General features: G+C 41.3%; 1 protein-coding gene across 1 annotated transcript in view; it reads right to left on the bottom strand.

The window, feature by feature from the left end:
• Positions 1-20,605, bottom strand: part of LOC106608958 (SH3 domain and tetratricopeptide repeat-containing protein 1) — a 30,285-nt gene that overhangs the window by 5,289 nt on the left and 4,391 nt on the right. The window contains exons 3-14 of the mRNA XM_014207214.2: positions 19,505-19,635; positions 18,822-18,927; positions 18,329-18,472; positions 16,451-16,649; positions 7,161-7,237; positions 6,690-6,888; positions 6,253-6,383; positions 6,086-6,127; positions 4,534-5,913; positions 4,312-4,420; positions 4,138-4,198; positions 2,669-2,861 (exon numbers count right to left, since the gene is read on the bottom strand). Coding sequence (XP_014062689.1) covers positions 2,669-2,861; positions 4,138-4,198; positions 4,312-4,420; positions 4,534-5,913; positions 6,086-6,127; positions 6,253-6,383; positions 6,690-6,888; positions 7,161-7,237; positions 16,451-16,649; positions 18,329-18,472; positions 18,822-18,927; positions 19,505-19,635 — 2,772 coding nt within the window. The remainder of the gene's footprint in view (positions 1-2,668; positions 2,862-4,137; positions 4,199-4,311; positions 4,421-4,533; positions 5,914-6,085; positions 6,128-6,252; positions 6,384-6,689; positions 6,889-7,160; positions 7,238-16,450; positions 16,650-18,328; positions 18,473-18,821; positions 18,928-19,504; positions 19,636-20,605) is intronic.

Genomic DNA, 20,605 nt, shown 5'->3' with positions numbered 1-20,605 from the left:
ACTAACAGCTTACGGTAGGCAATTAAGGTCACAGTTATGAAAACTTAGGACACTAAAAAGGCCTTTCTACTGACTCTGAAAAACACCAAAAGAAAGATGCCCAAGGTCCCTGCAGGCATGAGGACTGCAGATGTGGCCAAGGCAATAAATTGCAATGTCCGTACTGTGAGACTCCTAAAACAGCGCTACAGGGAGACAGGACGGACTATGATCGTCCTTGCAGTGGCAGACCACATGTAACAACACCTGCGCAGGATCGGTACATCCAAACATCACACCTGCAGGACAGGTACAGGATGGCAACAACAACTGCCCGAGTTACACCAGGAACGCACAATCCCTCCATCAGTGCTCAGACTGTCTGCAATAGGCTGAGAGAGGCTGGACTGAGGGCTTGTAGGCCTGTTGTAAGGCAGGTCCTCACCAGACATCATCGGCAACAATGTTACCTATGGGCACAAACCCACCGTCGCTGGACCAGCCAGTACTGGCAAAAAGTGCTCTTCAATGACAAGTCGCGGTTTTGTCTCACCATGGGTGATGGTCGGATTTGCATTTATCGTCGAAGGAATGAGCGTTACACCGAGGCCTGTACTCTGGAGCGGGATCTATTTTGGAGGTGGAGGGTCCGACAGGAATGTCAATGTTCTGCTATGGCCAGTGACGAGCCCGGTTCTCAATCCCATTGAGCACGTCTGTGACCTGTTGGATGGTGAGGGCTAGGACAATTTCCCCCAGAAATGTCCGGGAACTTGCAGGTGCCTTGGTGGAAGAGTGGGGTAACATCTCACAGCAATAACTGGCAAATCTGGTGCAGTCCATGAGTAGGAGATGCACTGCAGTACTTAATGCAGCTGGTGGCCACACCAGATACTGACTGTTACTTTTGATTTTGAACCCCCTATGTTCAGGGACACATTATTCCATTTATGTTAGTCACATGTCTGTGGAACTTGTTCAGTTTATGTCTCAGTTGTTGAATCTTGGTTATGTTCATACAAGTATTTACACATGTTAAGTTTGCTGAAAATAAACGCAGTTGACAGTGAGAGGACTTTTTTGTTGTTGCTGAGTTTACAAGTGTAATGGCTGCGCTCAATGCAATGGCACAGATCCTTCAAACACCCCCAAACAGGGAAATAGTTATTTATCTTATAACTTGTCCGTGTGGTAAAAATGATGTGGGTAAAACAAAGTGCAAATTAAAAGTACGAATCTCGGAGCATCGTAGCACCATTAGGTGCAAAAACACAACTTACCCAGTTGGGGCCCAGTTTTTGGATGCGAACCACTTGATTTCGTCCCTACATTATATCAGCATCGAACATGTCACCCTCCCTAGGAGAGGGGGTGACCTCAAAAATGTATTGTTAAAACGAGAGGCTGTATGGATCTCTGCTGGGAAAGTTAAATAAAGGTTACATTTAAAAATGTTTTTACATTTAATTTAAATACCCTTGCTTCCTTCGGTCTCAACGTAGACTTTGATCTGCAGTGTTTGTCATTATACCCTGATGAAGACAGCTTGTCTGTCGAAACATTGGTTATTAGGTTATTAAATTATTGTATCTGAGCTCCTAGAGCAGGGGTGGGCAAAGTTTTTGGCTCGAGGGCCACATCGGGATTTTGAAATTCAAAGGAGGGCCCCATTTTTCGGGGGACCAATTGTTTCTTAAAATCAATTTGCGGGGGCTTCTCGACTGGCACAGCGGTCTAAGGCACTGAATCGCAGTGCTTGAGGTGTCACTACAGACCCGGGTTCAATCCCAGGCTGTGTCACAGCTGGCCGTGAATGGGAGACCCATGAGGCGGTGCGCAATTGGCCCAGCATCGTCCGGGTCAGGGGAGGGTTTGGCCGGCGGGATATCCTAGTCCCTTCGCACTCTAGCGACACCTGTGGCGGGCCGGGCGCATGCACGCTGACACGTCGCCAGGTGTACGGTGTTTCCTACGCACGCGGGCTGTACTTTGCCCCTCCCCCCCTTGTCCTAGAGTGTGCAGCTCTCCTTTACTCCGCTACCCAGCACCTCACCTAAACAGGTGTGCGTTTCTTTCGCCTCCAGACTCCAATGATTCCCACAGTTGTGTCAAGTTGGCTGGATGTCCTTTGGGCAGTGGACCATTTTTGATACACAAGGGGAACTGTTGAGCTTTAAAAACCCAGTAGCGTTGCAGTTATTGACACAAACCGGAGCGCCTGGCACACACTACCATACCCCGTTCAAAGGCACTTCAATATTTTGTCTTGCCCACTCACCCTCTGAATGGCACACTTGTCTCAATTGCCTTCTTTAACCTGTCTCCTCCCCTTCAGCTACACTGATTGAAGTGGATTTAACAAGTGACATCAATAAGGGATCATAGCTTTCACTTGGATTCACCTGGTCAGTCTATGTCAGGGAAAGAGCAGGTGTTCATAATGTTTTGTACACTGTATATGTGACCAAAAGTGATTCAAACCTCTCCTGCAGGCCACAAGACTGTTAGCCTGCTAAGCTCGAGTGGTTAATGGATACGGACTTAAACCATATTTGAGGATGAAATGATGAATCAGGAATCTTGCATGTGGAATTCATTTCACGTGTGTGTGTGTGTGTGCGTAAGTTAACCATTTCTATGCGTAACACACTTACACTGAGAAAAGGAGGTAAGCAGTAAAGACACTTACTGTCTAAATGGTTTGACTTAATGGCCATCAGCAGAGCCCACTCAAAGTAGATCTTCCCTCTTTCCAGGAGTCTCTGGTTCACACAGTGTTGTCCCAGCTCCAGCAGCACTGTTATAAAGTTCACCTCATGCTCCTCTCCACCCAGCTCTGAGAACAGCTCCACGGCTTCCGTGAGATGCCTCTCCGCCAGACCCTTGAATTTTATTTTGGGTGAAATAATATATATACTGAACAAAAATATGAACGCAACATGCCACAATTTCAATGATTTTACTGAGTTACAGTTCATATAAGGAATTCAGTCAATTGAAATAAATACATTTGGCCCTAATCTATGGATTTCACATGACTGGGAATACATATATGCATCTGTTGGTCACAGATGCCTTTAAAAAAAAGGTAGGGACATGGATCAGAATACCAGTCAGTATCTGGTGTGACGACCATTTGCCTCCTTTAGCACGACACATCTCCTTCGCATAGAGTTGATCAGGCTGTTGATTGTGGCCTATGGAATGTTGTCCCACTCCTCTTCAATGGCTCTGCAAAGTTGCTGGATATTGGTGAGAAATGGAACACTGTCGTAAACCTCAATCCAGAGCATCCCAAACATGCTCAATGGGTGACATGTCTGGTGAGTATGCAGGCCATGGAAGAACTGGGACATGTTCAGCTTCCAGGAATTGTGTACAGATCCTTGCGACATGGGGCCGTGCATTATCATGCTGAAACATGAGGTGATGGCGGTGGATGAATGGGACGACAATGGGTCTCAGGATCTCGTCATGGTATCTCTGTGCATTCAAATTGCCATCGATAAAATGCAGTTGTGTTAGTTGTCTGTAGATTATGCCTGCCTGCCCATACCATAACCCCACCACCACGGGGCACTCTGTTCACAACGTTGACATCAGAAACCGCTCACCCACACAACTCCATAAATGTGGTCTGTGGTTGTGAGGCCGGTTGGAGGTACTGCCAAGTTCTCTAAAACAATGTTGAAGTTGGCTTGTGGCAGAAAATTAACATTCAATTCTCTGGCAAAAGCTCTGGTGGATATTCCTGCTGTCAGCATGCCAATTGTACGCTCCCTCAAAACTTGAAACATCCATGCAAATTTTACAGTACCCTTTTTTTGTCCCCAGCACAAGGTGCACCTGTGTAATGATCATGCTGTTTAATCAGCTTCTTAATATGCCACACCTGTCAGGTGGATGGATTATCTTGGAAAAGGAACAATTCTGGGATCTTTTATTTCAGCTCATGAAACATGGGACCAACACTTTACATGTTGTGTTTATATTTTTGCTCTGTGTACATCTAGCAAGATGTGGATTTGATCCCAGAGGATATCACTAGAAAACATCAATTAAAACATTTATTTCCAAAGTGGTCCTCGATGGTAAAACAAACAATGTTGAATGTAAAAGACAAGAAGAAGTTACAAAACCAAAACATTACAACCCTACCTTAGCCCCAGCCTTCAGACACAGCAACCCCAGGTTAGCCTGCGCGACTGCCCAGTTGGCCCTGAGAGAAGGGTTTATTTTACAATAAGGAAACATTATATAGTATCAATAGCAGTGAAGGCTGATTTATTTGATACAATGTACAAATTTAAAACACACAAGAATGATCATTACCTGTCCTCAAACTCCTCACACACATAAATGGCTGCCTGGTAGCTCTCTGCCGCCCTCCGCAGGTCTCCCATGCATCGAAGGGCCACACCTCTCATGTTGTGGACCAATCCTTAATAATTCAATTCCTCAATCTTAATTTTTTTAATTGGGAAATTTGACAAACAGCCAGGGTACAAACATACAGCAGATATAAACATAAGATAAACAGCAACGAGATCAGACCTTCCTGTGGAGTAGTGCAGTGTTCTGGCATGGAGGCCAGCACTGAGTCGAGGACGTCTAGTGATACCTCCGGTTGGCTGTCACAGATGTGCAGCCAGGCTAGCCACACGAGGGCGCTGATGCGTTCAGGGCTGCTAGTGGCGCCTGATGATGATGACGGCCCGCAATGATTGTCTATGAGAGTGTGCATGGAGCGCACCGCACGTCCTAGTTTCCCGTGTTTCTGAAACAGCTGGGATAGGCAGAGTGTGAGTGCCTGGCTTAGAGTGTGGTCACCATTGCCACCGACTCCAGCTAATTCCCCAGTGAAAGAGAGCGACCGGCTCAGATACAGAGCCACTTGAGCTGGAATGGTGTCTTCCTGCTTCCGGATCCCATAGAGTCTGGCTGTGTTCTCCAGCACTAGCCCCATTCCATTCAGACAATCGGCTAGCCTAGCGGACGGATGCATTGTGGCTCTCCTGGCTGAGCTGACACAGAGATGGGGGAGGGAGAGCTGGCTGTACAGTCTCCCCAGGCTCAGGTAGCCGTGGCTGGGCCTGACGCTCCGGACACCTGCTGGCTCTGCCGAGAGAACCAGAAGTCTCTCCAAGAACGGGACAGCGTCCGCCCCCTCGCCTCGCCTCCAGTGGAGCTTTGCTAGAAGGAAACAAGCACGTGCTTCAGCCATCTTGTTTTGAGCGAGAACCGCTTTCTTCAGGATGAATTTGAGAACTTCAGAGTCTTTTTCTACAGTAGAGACGCAGTCAGGGATACCCATAAGCAATGCAGCAATCCGCTCTGACAAAGCAAAGTACTTCTCTGTGTTTTGTTGCATAAGATAGATCACAGCTAGGTTTACATAGATGTTAGCTAGCATTAGCATGTCCGTGAATCCTTCTCGAGGGATGCTGAGGGCCTCCTCAAAGTAGACTCGAGCCTGGGAGAATTTTGAACTTCCCGCGCAGAGTTTCCCCAAAAGCATACAGAGGCGGCTCTGCGACCAATGGAGACGCTTCTTCCTGGCTGTTTCCCTGGCTATGCCTAAGTATGCCACCAATTCGTCAATGTCATCCGAATGGCCTTTGAAAGTGGCAAGGAGCAGTTCTGGGGTTTGTCCGTAGAGGGTGCCAAAATCTGGTTTGTAGTCAGAGCCGCCCAGAAAGGATAGAAAAGGAAGGAGTTTCTCTTGGTTGGTGGTGGTGCCTTCCTCTACTGGGTGGACGGTGAAGTGAGGCCCACTGGGTAATGTAGTCTTAGAGGACTCACTGTGGTCCTCCAGAGTTCCGTTTGTCATCACAGTCGCACAAGGCACTTTCTCCTTCCCTTCTTGTAGAATCTCTTCTATCTTCCTCTTCAGTTCTGCTTGTTGGTGAGCGTCCATGTTTCCTTGGGAACCATCTGTAAGACATTAGATGAAGATGACTATTTATGAAATGGTGGACATGTGGGAGGAGCCAGAATAAGTTATTGTTTGAATATTTTTTTATGTTGAGAAGAAAAACAATATAATACTCAAACCCAACCGTACAGACTGTGCAAATTGTACAAAGCAAACAATAAATACGCCTACTTTGAGTTGGTTCCTTTGGAGAATCTGGTTGATCAATCAGATCTGGAATAAAAGGGATAATTCATGAATCAATATCAAAACTGACCATCTTTACACAGTATGGCAGTCGTAGAGAGCTGTTCATCACGAACAAAATGCGCTTGCACATTTCTCAATTTCTGTCTCACCAAGTTTGTAGACGGATCCAACATCATTCTGGGAGATTTTCTTCAGCAAGGCAATAGTTTCTTCTTTGATCTGCTCTTCTTTCAGGTTAAAAAATAACCTTTCTTCTTTGTCTAGGAATATGTCCGCCGACCTAAAAGGGGATTGATGAATCAAAAGAAGGTAGAATAATAACACTTTTTAAAAGGAAAGCGAGGACCTTCAATGTGTGTTTTGAACATCTAATTCCCCATGGCTCTGATAGCATTGTCCAAAGTCTATGTGCATTTACTGCATACACTAGAATGGCTGATATCAAAGAGCTGCATAGTTGCAGGGAAACATCATGACGCAGTTCATCAAAATATAACTCATCAGAAGGATACACTTACAAAGGATATCGGCTGATTGATTGATTGATTGATTGATTGATTGATATAACTCAGGGAGATACACTTACTCACAAAGGGTATCATCAGCTGGCTTGACCAGTGTTGTCATCACCAGTCCCACCTCTCCTGTCCTCTCTAGCCTGCCAGTGAACCACTCGAAGCACGACACCAACAGGCCCACAATGATGACGTGATCACCCTGCTCCAGGCTCAGCTCATCTGGCCCTCCTGCGTCATACTCCACAGTGGCAATGCAGGAGCCTGTGGCTAGCATGGGGAGAGGAGGATACAGAGAGGGAAGGATGGAATTAGAATTTTAGGGTTGGTTTAGAATTCCCCCACTAGTGGGTTTAGAATTCCCCCAATAATTCAAATTCTATGGGAAAGAGACTGGACAGAGGAGACCTTAGAACTAAGATATGTCTAGGAAATGATCCTACAGATGGGAGAATGGGAAGTCAATGAAGAATACTACAGAACTAGATTACATTGATTTACTGTGTAGAAATCTGTACAGTGATGGAATATGAACTGCTTACCAAACTGGCAGAGGAAGTCACATGCTGGCTTGCCACTACCAACTAAGATGTTCTCCGCACAGGATTTCAAGAACCATCTTTAAGGAGGGAAATAATATAAAGTTTATTTCCAAAATGCTATATATCTATTTTCAGAAATGTTGGTAAATGAGCTTTTATTGTTAAATGAATTTATGAAAGATATTGGTGTGTTTTTTTTTTTCACTATCTAATCATGGCATTGGGTTGTTCAATGACAGACGTATTTGTTTAAAATCTATCACGATGGTTTCATTTCAGAAAGACATTAAAAAAAGAAATCAAAATAGTACATATCCGCCTCCCTCCTAGAGAAATAAGCTGTGCTGCTAGGTTTAAATTTTTTTTATAAAGAACTGTACAGATGTTACATTTGTCACATCAACATTTAAAAATATATATTTTTTTAAATAATTAAATTTACAGGAGGTTGGTGGCACCTTAATTGGGGAGGATGGGCTCATGGTAATGGCCGGAGCGGCATAGGTGGAATGGTATCAAATACATCAAACACATGGTTTCCATGTATTTGATGCCATTCCATTGGCTACGTTTCAGCCATTATTATGAGACATCCTCCCCTCAGCAGTCCCCACTGAATTAAATACAGTAATATGAGATCTGTATTTAAAACATTTACATTTAACACTTTAGCAAGTGTTCTTATTTTTTATTTTAACTAGGCAAGTCAGTTAAGAACAAATTCTTATTTACAATGACCCTAACCAGGACAACGCTGGGCCAATTGTGTGCCGCCCTATGGGACTCCCAATAACGGCCGATTGTGATACAGCCTGGAATTGAACCAGGGTCTGTAGTGACATCTTTAGCACTGAGATGCAGTGCCTTAGTCCACTGCGCCACTCGAGTGACCAGAGTGACTTAATGTTAGTGCATTCATCTTAAGATATCTAGGTGAGACAACCATATATCACAGTCAAATTTAAAGGATACGAACATTCTATTCCAGCTATACAATGGATATATACAGTTTAAGTCGGAAGTTTACAAACACCTTAGCCAAATACATTTAAACTCACTTTTCACAATTCCTGACATTTAATCCCAGTAAAACTTCCCTGTCTTAGGTCAGTTAGGATCACCACTTTATTTTAGGAATGTGAAATGTCAGAATAATAGTAGAGAGTGATTTATTTCAGCTTTTATTTCTTTCATCACATTCCCAACAGAAGTTTGCATACACTCAATTAGTATTTGGTAGCATTGCCTTTAAATTGTTTAACTTGGGTCAAATGTTTCGGGTAGCCTTCGACAAGCTTTCCACAATAAGTTGGGTGAATTTTGGCCCATTCCTCCTGACAGAGCTGGAGTAACTGAGTCAGGTTTGTAGGCCTCCTTGCTCGAACACGCTTTTAAGTATTTTCTATGGGATTGAAGTCAGGGCTTTGTGATGGCCACTCCAATACCTTGACTTTGTTGTTCTTAAGCCATTTTGCCACAACTTTGGAAGTATGCTTGGGGTCATTGTACATTTGGAAGACCCATTTGTGACCAAGCTTTAACTTCCTGACTGATGTCTTGAGATGTTGCTTCAATATATCCACATAATTTTCCTGCCTCATGATGCCATCTATTTTGTGAAGTGCACCAGTCCCTCCTGCAGCAAAGCACCCCCACAACATGATGCTGCCATCCCCGTGCTTCATGGTTGGGATGGTGTTCTTTGGCATGCAAGCCTCCCCCTTTTTCCTCCAAACATAACAATGGTCATTATGGCCAAACAGTTCTATTTTTGTTTCATCAGACCAGAGGACATTTCTCCAAAAGTACGATCTTTGTCCCCATGTGCAGTTACAAACGGTAGTCTGGCTTTTTTATGGCGGTTTTGGAGCAGCGGCTTCTTCCTTGTTGAGCGGCCTTTCAGGTTATGTCGATATAGGACTCGTTTTACTGTGGATATAGATACATTTGTACCTGTTTCCTCCAGCATCTTTACAAGGTCCTTTGCTGTTGTTATGGGATTGATTTGCACTTTTCGCACCAATGTACGTTCATCTCTTGGAAACAGAACACGTTTTCCTCCTGAGCGTTATGACGGCTGTGTGGTCCCATGGTGTTTATACTTGCATACTATTGTTTGTACAGATGAACGTGGTACCTTCAGGAGTTTGGAAATTGCTCCCAAGGACAAACCAGACTTGTGGACGTCTACCATTTTTTTCTTTTGATTTGGTGTCAATCAAAGAGGCACTGAGTTTGAAGGTAGACCTTGAAATACATCCACAGGTACACCTCCAATTGACTCAAATTATGTCAATTAGCCTATCAGAAGCTTCTAAAGCTATGACATAATTTTCTGGAATTTTCCAAGCTGTTTAAAGGCACAGTCAACTTAGTGTATGTTAACTTCTGACCCACTGGAATTGTGATACAGTGAATTATAAGTTAAATAATCTGTCTGTAAACAATTGTTGGAAAAAATTACGTGTCATGCACAAAGTAGATCTCCTAACCAACTTGCCAAAACTATAGTTTGTTAACAAGAAATTTGGGGAGTGGTTGAAAAGCAAGTTTTAATGACTCCAACCTAAGTGTATGTAAACTTCCAACTTCAACTGTAGCGTTTTGCAAAGAAACACATTTTAAGACACATCTAGAACAGTAATATTTTACACACATCGGAAGATACCCATAAGAAATCATTTCTGATGAAAAATACAATGTGAAAAATTGGTGGATATACCGTTTTGGAAATAAACTATTCATTAATACAGTACCAGTCAAAAGTTTGAACACACCTACTCATTCAAGGGTTTTCTTTGTTCTACATTGTAGAATAGTGGTGAAGACATCAAAACAATGATGAAATAACACATATGGAATCAAGTGTTAAACAATTGAAAATATATTTTATATTTGAGATTCTTCAAAGTAGCCACCCTCTGCCTTGATGACAGCTCTGCACACTCTTGTCATTCTCTCAACCAGCTTCATGAGGTAGTCACCTGTAATGCATTTCAATTAACAGGTGTGCCTTGTTGAAAGTTAATTTGTGGAATTTCTTTCCTTCTTAATGTGTTTGAGCCAATGAATTGTGTTGTGACAAGTAGGGGTGGTATAGAGAAGATAGCCCTATTTGGTAAAAGACCAAGTCCATATTATGGCAATAACAGCTCCAGTAAGCAAAGAGAAACAACAGTCCATCATTACTTTAAGACATGAAGGTCAGTCAATCCGTAAAATGTCAAGAACTTTTAAAGTTTCTTCAAGTGCAGTTGCAAAAACCATCAAGCGCTATAATAAAACTGGCTCTCATGAGGACCGCAACAGGAATGGAAGACCCAGAGTTACCTCTGCTTCACAGGATAAGTTCATTAGAGTTACCAGCCTCAGAAATTGCAGCCCAAATACATGCTTCACAGAGTTCAAGTAACAGACACATGTCAACATCAACTGTTCAAAGGAGACTGCGCGAATCAGGCCTTCATTGTTGAATTGCTGCAGAGAAATTACTACAACTACCAATAAGAAGAAGAGACTTGCTTGGGCCAAGAAATATGAGTAATGAACATTAGACCGATGGAAATCTGTCTTTGGTCTGATGAGTCCAAATTGGAGATTTTTGGTTCGAACCTCCGTGTCTTTGTGAGAAGCAGAGTAGGTGAACGGACGATCGCCGCATGTGTGGTTCCCACCATGAAGCATGGAGGAGGAGGTGTGATGGTGCTTATCTGGTGACACTGTCTGTGATTTATTTAGAATTCAAGGCACACTTGACTAGCATTCCACACTATACTGGAGCGAAACGCTATCCCATCTGGGTTGCGCTTAACCTGTTAGGGCTAGGGGGCAGTATTTACACGGCCGGATAAAAAACGTACCCGATTTAATCTGGTTATTACTACTGCCCAGAAACTAGAATATGCATATAATTATTGGCTTTGGATAGAAAACACCCTAAAGTTTCTAAAATTGTTTGAATGGTGTCTGTGAGTATAACAGAACTCATATGGCAGGCAAAAACCTGAGAGGATTCTGTTCAGGGAGTACCCTCTCTGACCATTCCTTGGGCTTCTTGGCTCTGTTTATTGAAAACTTAGGATCTTTGCTGTAACGTGACACTTCCTACGGCTCCCATAGGCTCTCAGAACCCGGGAAAAAGCTGAATGATGTAATTCCAGCCCCAGGCTGAAAAACATTAGCGCCTTTGGTAAGTGCTCTATCAGAGGACCATCAGACTGAGGCGCGTGCACGGGGCGACGCCATGTTTTTATTTTCTCTCTCTTTGTACTAAAACACGATTTCCCGGTCGGAATATTATCGCTTTTTTACAAGAAAAATGGCATAAAAATTGATTTTAAACAGCGGTTGACATGCTTCGAAGTACGGTAATGGAATATTTAGAATTTCTTTGTCACGAAACGCGTCGTGCGCGTCACCCTTCTTTACCCTTTCGGATAGTGTCTTGAACGCACGAACAAAACGCCACTATTTGGATATAACTATGGATTATTTTGAACCAAACCAACATTTGTTATTGAAATAGAAGTCCTGGGAGTGCATTCTGACGAAGAACAGCAAAGGTAATAACATTTTTCTTATAGTAAATCTGACTTTGGTGAGGGCTAAACTTGTTGGGTGTCTAAATAGCTAGCCCTGTGATGCCGGGCTATCTACTTAGAATATTGCAAAATGTGCCTTCACCGAAAAGCTATTTTAAAATCGGACATAGCGAGTGCATAGAGGAGTTCTGTATCTATAATTCTTAAAATAATTGTTATGTTTTTTGTGAACGTTTATCGTGAGTAATTTAGTAAATTCACCGGAAGTTTGCAGGGGGTATACTAGTTCTGAACGTCACATGCTAATGTAAAAAGCAGGTTTTTGATATAAATATGAACTTGAATGAAGAAAACATGCATGTATTGTATAACATAATGTTCTAAGATTGTCATCTGATGAAGATCATCAAAGGTTAGTGCTGCATTTAGCTGTGATTTGGGTTTATGTGACATTATATGCTAGCTTGAAAAATGGGTGTCTGATTATTTCTGGCTGGGTACTCTGCTGACATAATCTAATGTTTTGCTTTCGTTGTAAAGCCTTTTTGAAATCGGACAGTGTGGTTAGATTAACGAGAGTCTTGTCTTTAAAATGGTGTAAAATAGTCATATGTTTGAGAAATAGAAGTAATAGCATTTCTAAGGTATTTGAATAACGCGCCACGGGATTCCACTGGCTGTTACGTAGGTGGGACGAAATCGTCTCACTGGCCCTAGAGAAGTTAATGGGACTATCATTTGTTTTTCAACAGGACAATGGCCAGTGGTGGAGAAAGTACTCAAATGGCATACTTGAGTAAAAGAAAAGATACCTTAATAGAACATGTGTAAGTCACCCAGGAAAATACTACTTGAGTAAACGTCTTAAAAGTGTTTGGTTTTAAATATACTTAAGTATCAAAAGTAAATTGAATTGCTAAATATACTTTAGTATCAAACGTAAAATAATTATTAATTTCAAATTCCTTAAATTATGCAAACCAGACAACACAATTTTATTGTTTTTTAAAATGTATGGATAGCCAGGGGCACACTCCAACACTTAGACATTAATTTACAAGCGAACCATTTGTGTTTAGTGAGTCCGCCAGATCAGAGGCAGTAGGGATAACCAGGGAGGTTTTCTTGATAAGGGCCTGAATTTGACAATTTTCCTGTCAAAATGTAACGAGTACTTTTGGGTGTCAGGGAAATGTATGGAGTAAAAAGTACATTATTGTCTTTAACCTCTTACGACACCAATCGCATAGGGGGCAGTATTGTCACTTTCGGATGAAATACGTACCCATATTAAACTGCCTCCTACTCAAACTCAGAAGCTAGGATATGCATATTATCCTGTTAGGGCTAGGGGGCAGTATTGACACGGCTGGATAAAAAAACATACCCGATTTAATCTGGTTACCACTCCTACCCAGTAACTAGAATATGCATATACTTATTACATATGGATAGAAAACACCCTACATTTTCTAAAACTGTTTGAATGGTGTCTGTGAGTATAACAGAACTCATTTGGCAGGCAAAACCCTGAGACATTTTCCGACAGGAAGTGGATACCTGATGTGTTGTATTGCCTTTAAACCTATCCCATTGAAAAACACAGGGGCTGAGGAATATTTTGGCACTTCCTATTGCTTCCACTAGATGTCACCAGCCTTTACAAAGTGTTTTGAGTCTTCTGGAGGGAGATCTGACCGAACAAGAGCCATGGAACGATGATGTCCCATTAGACACCTGGCGCGCGAGTTCATGTTGGGTACCCTCGTTCCAATACGTTATAAAAGAGTATGCATTCGTCCACCTTGAATATTATTCATGTTCTGGTTAAAAAAGGCCCTAATGATTTATGCTATACAACGTTTGACATGTTTGAACGAACGTAAATATATTTTTTCCCTCGGTACCTCATGATCGAAGTCCGGCTGGCTTAGATCATGTGCTAACAAGACGGAGATTTTTGGACATAAATGATGAGCTTTTTTGAACAAAACTACATTCGTTATGGACCTGTGATACCTGGAAGTGACATCTGATGAAGAGAATCAAAGGTAATGGATTATTTACATAGTATTTTCGATTTTAGATCTCCCCAACATGACGTCTAGTCTGTATCGCAACGCGTATTTTTCTGGGCGCAGTGCTCAGATTATTGCAAAGTGTGATTTCCCAGTAAGGTTATTTTTAAATCTGGCAAGTTGATTGCGTTCAAGAGATGTAAATCTATAATTCTTTAAATGACAATATAATATTTTACCAATGTTTTCTAATTTTAATTATTTAATTTGTGACGCTGACTTGACTGCCGGTTATTGGAGGGAAACGATTTCCTCAACATCAATGCCATAGTAAAACGCTGTTTTTGGATATAAATATGAACTTGATAGAACTAAAAATGCATGCATTGTCTAACATAATGTCCTAGGAGTGTCATCTGATGGAGATTGTAAAAGGTTAGTGCATCATTTTAGCTGGTTTTATGGTTTTGGTGACCCTGTCTTTGAATTGACAAAACATTACACACAACTCTTGTAAATGTACTGTCCTAACATACTCTAAATTTATGCTTTCGCCGTAAAACCTTTTTGAAATCGTAAAACGTGGTTAGATTAAGGAGATGTTTATCTTTCAAAGGGTGTAAAATAGTTGTATGTTTGAAAAATTTGAATTTTGACATTTATTTGGATTCAAATTTGCCGCTCTTGAAATGCACCTGCTGTTGATGGAGTGCACCACGGGTGGCACGCTAGCGTCCCACCTAGCCCATAGAGGTTATTAGTAGATTTGGACAGAAAACACTCTGAAGTTTCTAAAACTGTTTGAATTATGTCTGTGAGTATAACAGAACTCATATGGCAGGCAAAAACCTGAGAAAAATCCTACCAGGAAGTGGAAATCTGATGCGTGGAATCTTTCCAAGTCATTGCCTATCGAACACACAGTGACTAAGGATTCATTTTGCACTTCCTAAGGCTTCCACTAGATGTCAACAGTCTTTAGAAAGTTGTTTGAGGCTTCTATGATGAACAGAGAGCGAACAAGATGGCTGGGAAGTTGGTGACCCAGGGAAGGACATCAGTTCATTGGCGCGTGTTCACGTGAGAGGTAGCTGTGTTCCAAAACATTTTTCAAGACACTGGAATCATCCGGTTGGAATATTATTGAAATTCTAAGTTAAAAAGGCCCTAAAGATTGATGCTTTACAATGTTTGACATGTTTGAACGAACGTAAATAGAACTTTTTTTACTTTTCGTCGTGACATTTTCCACGCGCTTCCTACATTTGGAGTAGCTAACTGAACGCGCTAACAACAAGGAGGTATTCGTACATAAATTATGGAATTTATCGAACAAAACAACATTTATTGTGGACCTGGGATTCCTGGAAGTGCCTTCTGATGAAGATCATCAAAGGTAAATGAATATTTCTAATGCTATTTATGATTTTAGATGACTCCAAAATGGCGGGTATCTGTATTGCCTAGTGTATTTTTCTGAGCGCAGTACTCAGATTATTGCAGTGTGCTTTCCTCTTGAAGCTTTTTTGAAATCTGTCACAGCGTTTGCATAAAGGAGATGTTCATATATAATTCTTTGAATGACAGTTTATTATTTTATCAACGTTTATGACGAGTATTTTTGTAAATTGTTGTGCTGATTCACCGGCAGTATTGGAAGCAATTTTTTCTGAACGTCACGCACCAATGTAAAATGCTGTTTTTGGATATAAATATCAACTTGATCGAACAAAAAATGCATGTATTGTGTAACATGATGTCCTAGGAGTGTCATCTGTTGAAGATCGTCAAAGGTTAGTGCTTCATTTAGCTGTGTTTTGGGTATTTGTGATGCATCTAGTTGCTTGGAAAATGGCTGTGTGGTTATTTGTGTCTATGTACTCTCCTAACATAATCTAATGTTTTGCTTTTGCTGTAAAGCCTTTTTGAAATCGGACAACGTGGTTCGATTCAGGAGAAGTGTATCTATAAAATGGTGTAAAATAGTCGTATGTTTGAGAAATTGAAATTATTAGATTTGTGGTTTGGAATTTGGCGCTCTGATTTTTCACTGGCTATTGTCAAACTCAGTCCCGCTGACGGGATTGGTGTCGTATGAAGTTTAAGAATGTAGTGCAGTAAAAGTAAAAGTTGTCAAAAATATAAATAGTAAAGTACAGATACCCCCAAAAATGACTTAAGTAGTACTTTAAAGTATTTTTACTTAAGTACTTTACACCACTGACAATGACCCAACACACCTCCAGGCTGTGTAAGGGCTATTTGACCAAGAAGGAGAGTGATGGAGTGCTGCATCAGATGACCTGTTCTCCACAATCACCTAAACTCAACCAATTGAGATGGTTTAGGATGAGTTGGACCGCAGAGTGAAGGAAAAGCAGCCAACAAGTAGTCAGCGTATGTTGGAACTCCTTCAAGACTGTTGGAAAAGCATTCCAGGTGAAGCTGGTTGAGAGAATGCCAAGAGTGTGCAAAGCTGTCATCAAGACAAAGGGTGGCTACTTTGAAGAATCTAAAATATATCCTGATTTATTTAATACTTTTTTGGTTACTACATGATTCCATGTGTTATTTCATAGTTTTGATGTCTTCACTATTATTCTACAATGTATAAAATAGTAAAAATAAAGAAAAATCCTTGAATGAGTAGATGTCTAAACTTTTGACTGGTACTGTATATATATTTATATTGCAGAATATTAACAATGCTGAAATTATATATTTTACTGACTGGTGGAAGGGTATGACGGGCTCCAGGGCTGGTTTGGGCTTGGTCCCCCGGGCTCCATCCCCCAGGGACAGTACAGTCCACCCCGACCCCAAGAACGGGGGCTCGAACAGGGCTATGTCCCCCTGCTCCAGGTAGAGGTCACTACCAGAGGTGGAGCTGTCAAACATCTGGGTGGAACTGCAGCTGGCGAAGAAGGAACCTAAGAGAGGGGAAGAGATTTGGTAATATTTTATTTGAAGAGCTTCTAGGAATGTATAACATTGTACCTAATATCTGATAAAATCCCAGCTAGCAAATTTTGTTCCTTGGAAGTTGTGGGAATGTACGTTTTTGGTTTCCCATTGGTTCTGGGAACAAAGTCATATGTTTCCTGACCGGTTGTCATGATCGTTATGTAAATAATCGGACCAAGGCGCAGCGTGAGTAGAGTTCCACATATTTATTACAGTGAAACTTCAAAACAACAAAAAATTAACGAACGTGCACTACGTAGCGCACACACAAACAATATCCCACATTGCAGGTGGGAAAAAGAACACACTAAGTATGATCCCCAATTAGAGGTAACGATTCTCAGCTGCCTCTAATTGGGAACCATACACATACACCAACATAGAAATAAACTCACTAGAAATCCTCCTAGTCACACCCTGACCTAAAACACCATAGAGAATCCCGAGGGCTCTCTATGATCAAGGCGTGACACCGGTAAAAATAAAAGTTTTTTAACGTTTCGCCTGTACTAGGAACATACATTTTTAGGTTGCAGGAAGGCTCCAAGAACTATTTACTATGTTTCCCTAAATGTTTTCCTGGGAGGTTTTATTAACGTTCTGAGAATAGAAATTATAGGTTATTTGATGGTAATTAAATAACGTTCTGAGAACATTTTAATAACAATTCTGATAACAATGCTAGCTTAAATTAACTGTTTTGAACTCCAAGTACCGATATAAATGAATTTGCTTAGGCATTAATCATGCAAACACAGATTCAAACCTATGATCTTCTGTTCTCTACTCATGGAATTAGTCCACTGCGCCACAAGGATGGACCTAGCATGCCATGCTTTTTTTAACTCATACAAAGCTGTTCATTTCAGTCTATTCAACAGACCCCTTTTCAAAGGAAACAAGCACTCATTGAGATCAGGTGTGGCCAATTAGAAGGCGCGGCCAACACACCTGAACACACTTAACAAGATGGAGAATTGAGAGAGTTTTGTTGATGCTGGGAACGAAATATATGTATTTTCAAATAACATTCTTAGAACGTCCTTTGAACGTTACTAATATTTTGTGTTTTTATGGAAAGTTTTCTTAATGTTCTGAGAACATGACTTTAAATAGAGACATGAGGAAAACCTGCAGAAAACATGCTGAAGTATTGAAATTCCAACAGAAGAATATTGTTTCTTAACTTCCTCTGAACGTTCTGAGAACATGACTTTGAATAGAACCACGAGGAAACCTGTAGAAAACGTTATGCATAAGTACTGAAATTCCCACCTAAGAAACATATGGTCCTCAGCTGGGTATCCTGCACCATTCCCAGAACATTGTGGGAAGTTTGTATGCAAAATAACCATAGGACAACCACGCTCTCAGAAACATATGGTTTTCAGAACGTTATATGCTAGCTGGGATAACTGTACCATCTTATAACACTATAAGCTTATTTTTTTGAGGACTTGGCATGATTGGACTAGGGATCGAAGTCCCAACCTTCCAATCTTAGGTCGGACACTCTAACCATAAGGCCACTGAGTTGGTCAACAACAATGTACATTGCAAACATAGAAAAAAGCTGTCAGTCAGATATCTTCATGTTAAAATTAACAGCAACATTTTAGGAATGAGTAGAGAGTTAGAGAGTTACCCTCTTGCATGAGGATGCCTTTGTACATTAGGTTGAGAGTGTCCTCTTGGATAGAGATCTCTATGCCCACGTTCTTCTCGTCCATAGAGCTCAACCAGAAATCCTGGTCTAGGAGCAGGTTCTCCATGCACTGACCCAGAAAGCCTGGACAACAGAGTTCAACAGGTCAAGTTAGTGAGGAAACTGTCATTTAAAGTCCTATTCCAGTTGGTATTTACCTAGTATTTGTTAAGAAATTATGTAGCTAGTACTTTCATGTTCTAAGAAAATATAAGACATTTGATTTGAACATCTAATTAATCAAATTCAAATGTATTTATAAAGCCCTTTTTCATCAGCAGATGTCACAAAGTGCTATACGGAAACCCAGCCTAAAACCCCACACAGCAAGGAATGCAGATGTAGAAGCACTGTGGCCAAGTATCCTCTTATCCCATACAAACAGAGTTTGTTGTTCTGTAGTGTCCCTTATCTGTGTGTTTATAAGACATACCCATTGTGTAATATGTGGTGAACTTCCATATCTCTTCGAATGTTTTGAATGCGACGAATATAACGTTTTCTTCACTGTTGATGGTGACCAGCCTGGCAGAGAGTTCCTTAAGAACAGGAGAGGAGAACAGAGGAGAGGGTGTACATGAGATGTTGACTCATTTAAACCTGTTTGGTCAATATGAAGCAATGTAATCTGTGAGTAAAATACGTATTGGTATTCAATGGGAACAATCACAAACTGATAACAAAACCATTTAAAGGGACACTTTGGGATACTTTGGGATTTTGGCAATCTATCTACTTCCCTAGAATCAGATTAACTCGTGGATACTATTTTTATGTCTCTGTGTCCAGTATGAAGGACGTTAGAGGTAGTTTTGCAAGCCAATGCTAACTAGTGTTAGCACAATGACTGGAAGTCTATGTAGTGGCATTAGGTTATAACAAATCTGCAAAAATGGCACCACCATACATAAGGCATTCCTTCCACTCAATCTATCTTTACACACTTGCGATAATTCCACAAAAGCTGTGACAAAGCATGTTGACCAAGTGGGGTGTAACTGGGAACAGTATCCTAGCGAATGCGGTTTAGCTGTACATATAGATGACTCTTGAAAAAACATATTTCCTCAACAAGACTTACCTGGATACATAAATGTTGAACGAAGAGGGTCATACCGTAAAGAGAGCGTTGACCTCCGCGCTGTCGGCCTCCAGGAGGCATAGTTTCGCCCGCAGCACTTCCTGAGACCCCTCGTCTGCAGGGTGCCTGTCGGGCCCCTCCACGATGGCCAGCAACATGGGTAGAGCTGGAACACAACGTGACAGGAACACAATATAATACAACAACATGTAGGCAGGAAGCCTGTCCGGCCCCTCAACCATGGCCAGCAGCATGGGCAACGCTACAACAATATGATACATCTAAAATGACACCCTATTCTTTATACAGTATAGTGCACTATGTTGACCAAGACCCATAGTGTGTGTGTGTGTGTGTGTGTGTGTGTGTGTGTGTGTGTGTGTGTGTGTGTGTGTGTGTGTGTGTGTGTGTGTGTGTGTGTGTGTGTGTGTGTGTGTGTGTGTGTGTGTGTGTGTGTGTGTGTCAATCTGCTCCTTTGCAATGGACATTGAGTACTTTTAAAATACAATTCGTTATAATACACTCCAATCAATATCTGTCTCTAACGCCAATCTAAGGATACATTACATCTACATTACATCTCCATTACAGTCTATGACAAGCTGAGTTTGAGCAATTCTTCTCTAGTTAATGTTTTGTAGGAAAAAAAAGTGGTGACAGAGATACTCAGGTGACTCAATAATAAAACAAGAACATTGTGTTTTAAAACGCCATGCTGAGGTAATTAACTTCCTCATTCCACAATTATAGCCTATTCTATAACATCCAAAGGTAGGTCAAGAGTTTAGGTTAAGATTTGCTATAGTTAGAGACAAAAAACAACTTGAAACTCTCAGAAATAATGTCAATATGCTGACCGGTATAGTACTAATACTTTATCCTCAATTTTGTTTAACTTCCTATTTCTTTATTAACTGAGGGCTATTTTGGAGCCTACCATATCACTAGTCTGGTGACATTTTGACTGACTGACAGTGTGACTGACCTACAGAGATTAATCAATGACTTCAAAGAGTCTTTCTCAGGCTCTCTCAGGTCCAAGGTGTAAGATAGTTAAAGTTCACTGTCAACCACATGATTTACCATAATGAGAAGTGAATTCCTATCCTGGTCCCAGATCTGTTTGTGCTGTCTTG

The sequence above is a fragment of the Salmo salar genome, chromosome ssa07, assembly GCF_905237065.1.
Source record: "Salmo salar chromosome ssa07, Ssal_v3.1, whole genome shotgun sequence".
Classification (NCBI taxonomy): Eukaryota; Metazoa; Chordata; class Actinopteri; order Salmoniformes; family Salmonidae; genus Salmo; species Salmo salar.
This window is presented reverse-complemented; position numbering and strand designations above follow the sequence as displayed.